The sequence below is a fragment of the Chlamydomonas reinhardtii genome, chromosome 5, assembly GCF_000002595.2.
Source record: "Chlamydomonas reinhardtii strain CC-503 cw92 mt+ chromosome 5, whole genome shotgun sequence".
Lineage (NCBI taxonomy): Eukaryota > Viridiplantae > Chlorophyta > Chlorophyceae > Chlamydomonadales > Chlamydomonadaceae > Chlamydomonas > Chlamydomonas reinhardtii.
The window spans coordinates 500,240-502,112 of record NC_057008.1 but is presented as its reverse complement, the minus strand read 5'-3'; the positions used below and the strand labels follow the sequence as shown (position 1 = coordinate 502,112).

The 1,873-nt window shown below is 68.0% G+C and overlaps 1 protein-coding gene across 1 annotated transcript; it reads right to left on the bottom strand.

The window, feature by feature from the left end:
* Window positions 1-224: 224 nt before the first annotated feature.
* Window positions 225-1,860, bottom strand: CHLRE_05g232456v5 (uncharacterized protein). The gene is made up of 2 exons (XM_043062156.1): window positions 1,640-1,860; window positions 225-1,392 (listed from the first exon to the last, which is right to left on the bottom strand). Exons 1-2 carry the CDS (start codon window positions 1,811-1,813, stop codon window positions 844-846), a joined length of 723 nt encoding a protein of 240 aa, XP_042924560.1. The 5' UTR covers window positions 1,814-1,860; the 3' UTR covers window positions 225-843.
* Between the last annotated feature and the right edge of the window lie 13 nt (window positions 1,861-1,873).

Genomic DNA, 1,873 nt, shown 5'->3' with positions numbered 1-1,873 from the left:
CCGGACTGCTGCTGGAGAGTAGACGCTCCGCGAAAGCAAGCAGTCGTCCGCCGAGAGGGAGACGAGGGGGGGAAGGAGAGCAAACCGAAAGCGTCCGGGTTTCGCACACCCGTTATCGCGACCTAACAAAGCCGGAGTCACTAAGCACAACCTACCGCGCGCGGGTCACCGCAACGCGGGGCTCATAACCTGTTGGAGATATTGGGGTCGGCTGGCTAGGACTCACGGCGGGTGCGTTACACACGAGCGCAGCTATGCTGCCTGGCACCGTATTGGGGGGTCTGGTCCGCTACATCCTGCGTGTGTAGTTAGCAAAACGTGCGCTCTAGCCGGGGCAATACCCCCCGGGCGCCACGCCTGCGGCCTGGGACTGGCTGACAGACGTGACCGGCCACGAGCCGTCAACTGCCGCACTGACCTCGCCTATCACGCGGTTCGGGACGCAACCTTGCGGGACTCACGCCCGCAAACCCCAAATAACCAACACTCCCCCTCGGACCGAACCGGGTCCAACAGTCAACCGCCTCATGACAGCCAACTAACAACAAGGGGAACAGGCAAGGCCAATCACTGGCCGCAGAGGAGGAATTACCTCCCCCTCAAAGAAGCACGTCTGGCACAGCTAGCTAGTTGCCCCTATGCGCTGCAACACAGGCGCGCGTACCACGAGTCACACTGCCACTTGTCGCTGCCCATATGCTATACCCAAGCTGCCAACCAAAGGCGCTAGGCGCAAATTACACGGGCGCATCAGGCGCGCACACCGCCGCTGCTGATGACGCCGTCACTCTAGGCTCCACTGAGTCACGCAAAGCTGGCACAAGCAGGCAGCCAGCCGTCACGCTAGCCAAAGAGCCGCTGGTCACCAACGCAGCTGCTGTCCAGGCTGGTCGGCGCAAACTGTGGCGGCGGCGTGACGTGCAGCCTCAACGGAGCTGCGCAATCAATGGCCGCCATGCGGTGGCAGCACCGCCCGCTGCCGCCGTGAGGCAGCGCGGTCGGCAGCCGCCGAGGTGGCAGCGCCGCCCGCTGCCGCCAAGAGGCAGCGCGGTCGGCAGCCGCCGGAGGTGGCAGTGCCGCCCGCAGCCGCCGTGAGGCAGCGCGGCCAGCAGCCGCCGGAGGTGGCGGCGCCAGCCGCAGCAGCCGGGTGGCTGCGCAGGCCGCGCCCGCCGGGTGGCTGCTGCTGGAACCGGCGCTGGCGCTGCTGCTGGAGCTGGGTCCGCCGCTGCCCGAAGGCGCGGCGGTGGTGTGTGTGCCGCTGTCGTGACCAGAGGCGGCGGCGCCGCTGTCGCCCTGGGGCGCGGTGGGCGCGGCGGGGCCGCCGCCGGCCGCCGGCGGCACCATGGCGGGCGCCGCCATGACGGCGGGCATCATGGTCACTGACAGCGGGTACTGACCGTCGCGCAGCCGGCCGCGCAAGAGGATGTGGCCGGCGTGCCCTATGGTCACGTCCCCCCCCCTCGAAGACTACCCTAGTGCCGCTGGCCGCCAGCCGGCGCACGGATAGCAGGGTGAGGTGGGCTGCTGGCACGTACAGCACGCCCGTCACGTCCACGAGCTGGCCTCCCGAGAGCATCCGGAGAGTCCCCAATCCCTTGACTGGGCTGCTGCGACCATCCCCCCACAGCACGTGACTCACTCTCGAGGTCAGCTTGAAGTCGTGAAGCAGGTGCAGGAGCGGCGTGATGTGAGCGAAGGTGCCGGAGTCAACGACGGGCACGTCGAAGACGGCGGCGGCGCTCCTGGAGCTGCCACCACCAGCACTGGCTGACACCACGCTGCTGCTACTGCCGCCTGCGTTGGGGCCCAGCATGTTGTCTCCGCTCAAGTCGCGGACGACGAACACGTGGCCGCCGGAACTGGTGGTCCAGGA

Coding starts and splice junctions, on each gene's coding strand:
- CHLRE_05g232456v5 (XM_043062156.1), bottom strand. CDS start 1,813: ATGCTGGGCCCCAACGCAGGCGGCAGTAGCAGCAGCGTGGTGTCAGCC. Junction 1,393..1,639: donor ACTTCAAGCTGACCTCGAGA/GTGAGTCACGTG, acceptor CGCGACGGTCAG/TACCCGCTGTCAGTGACCAT.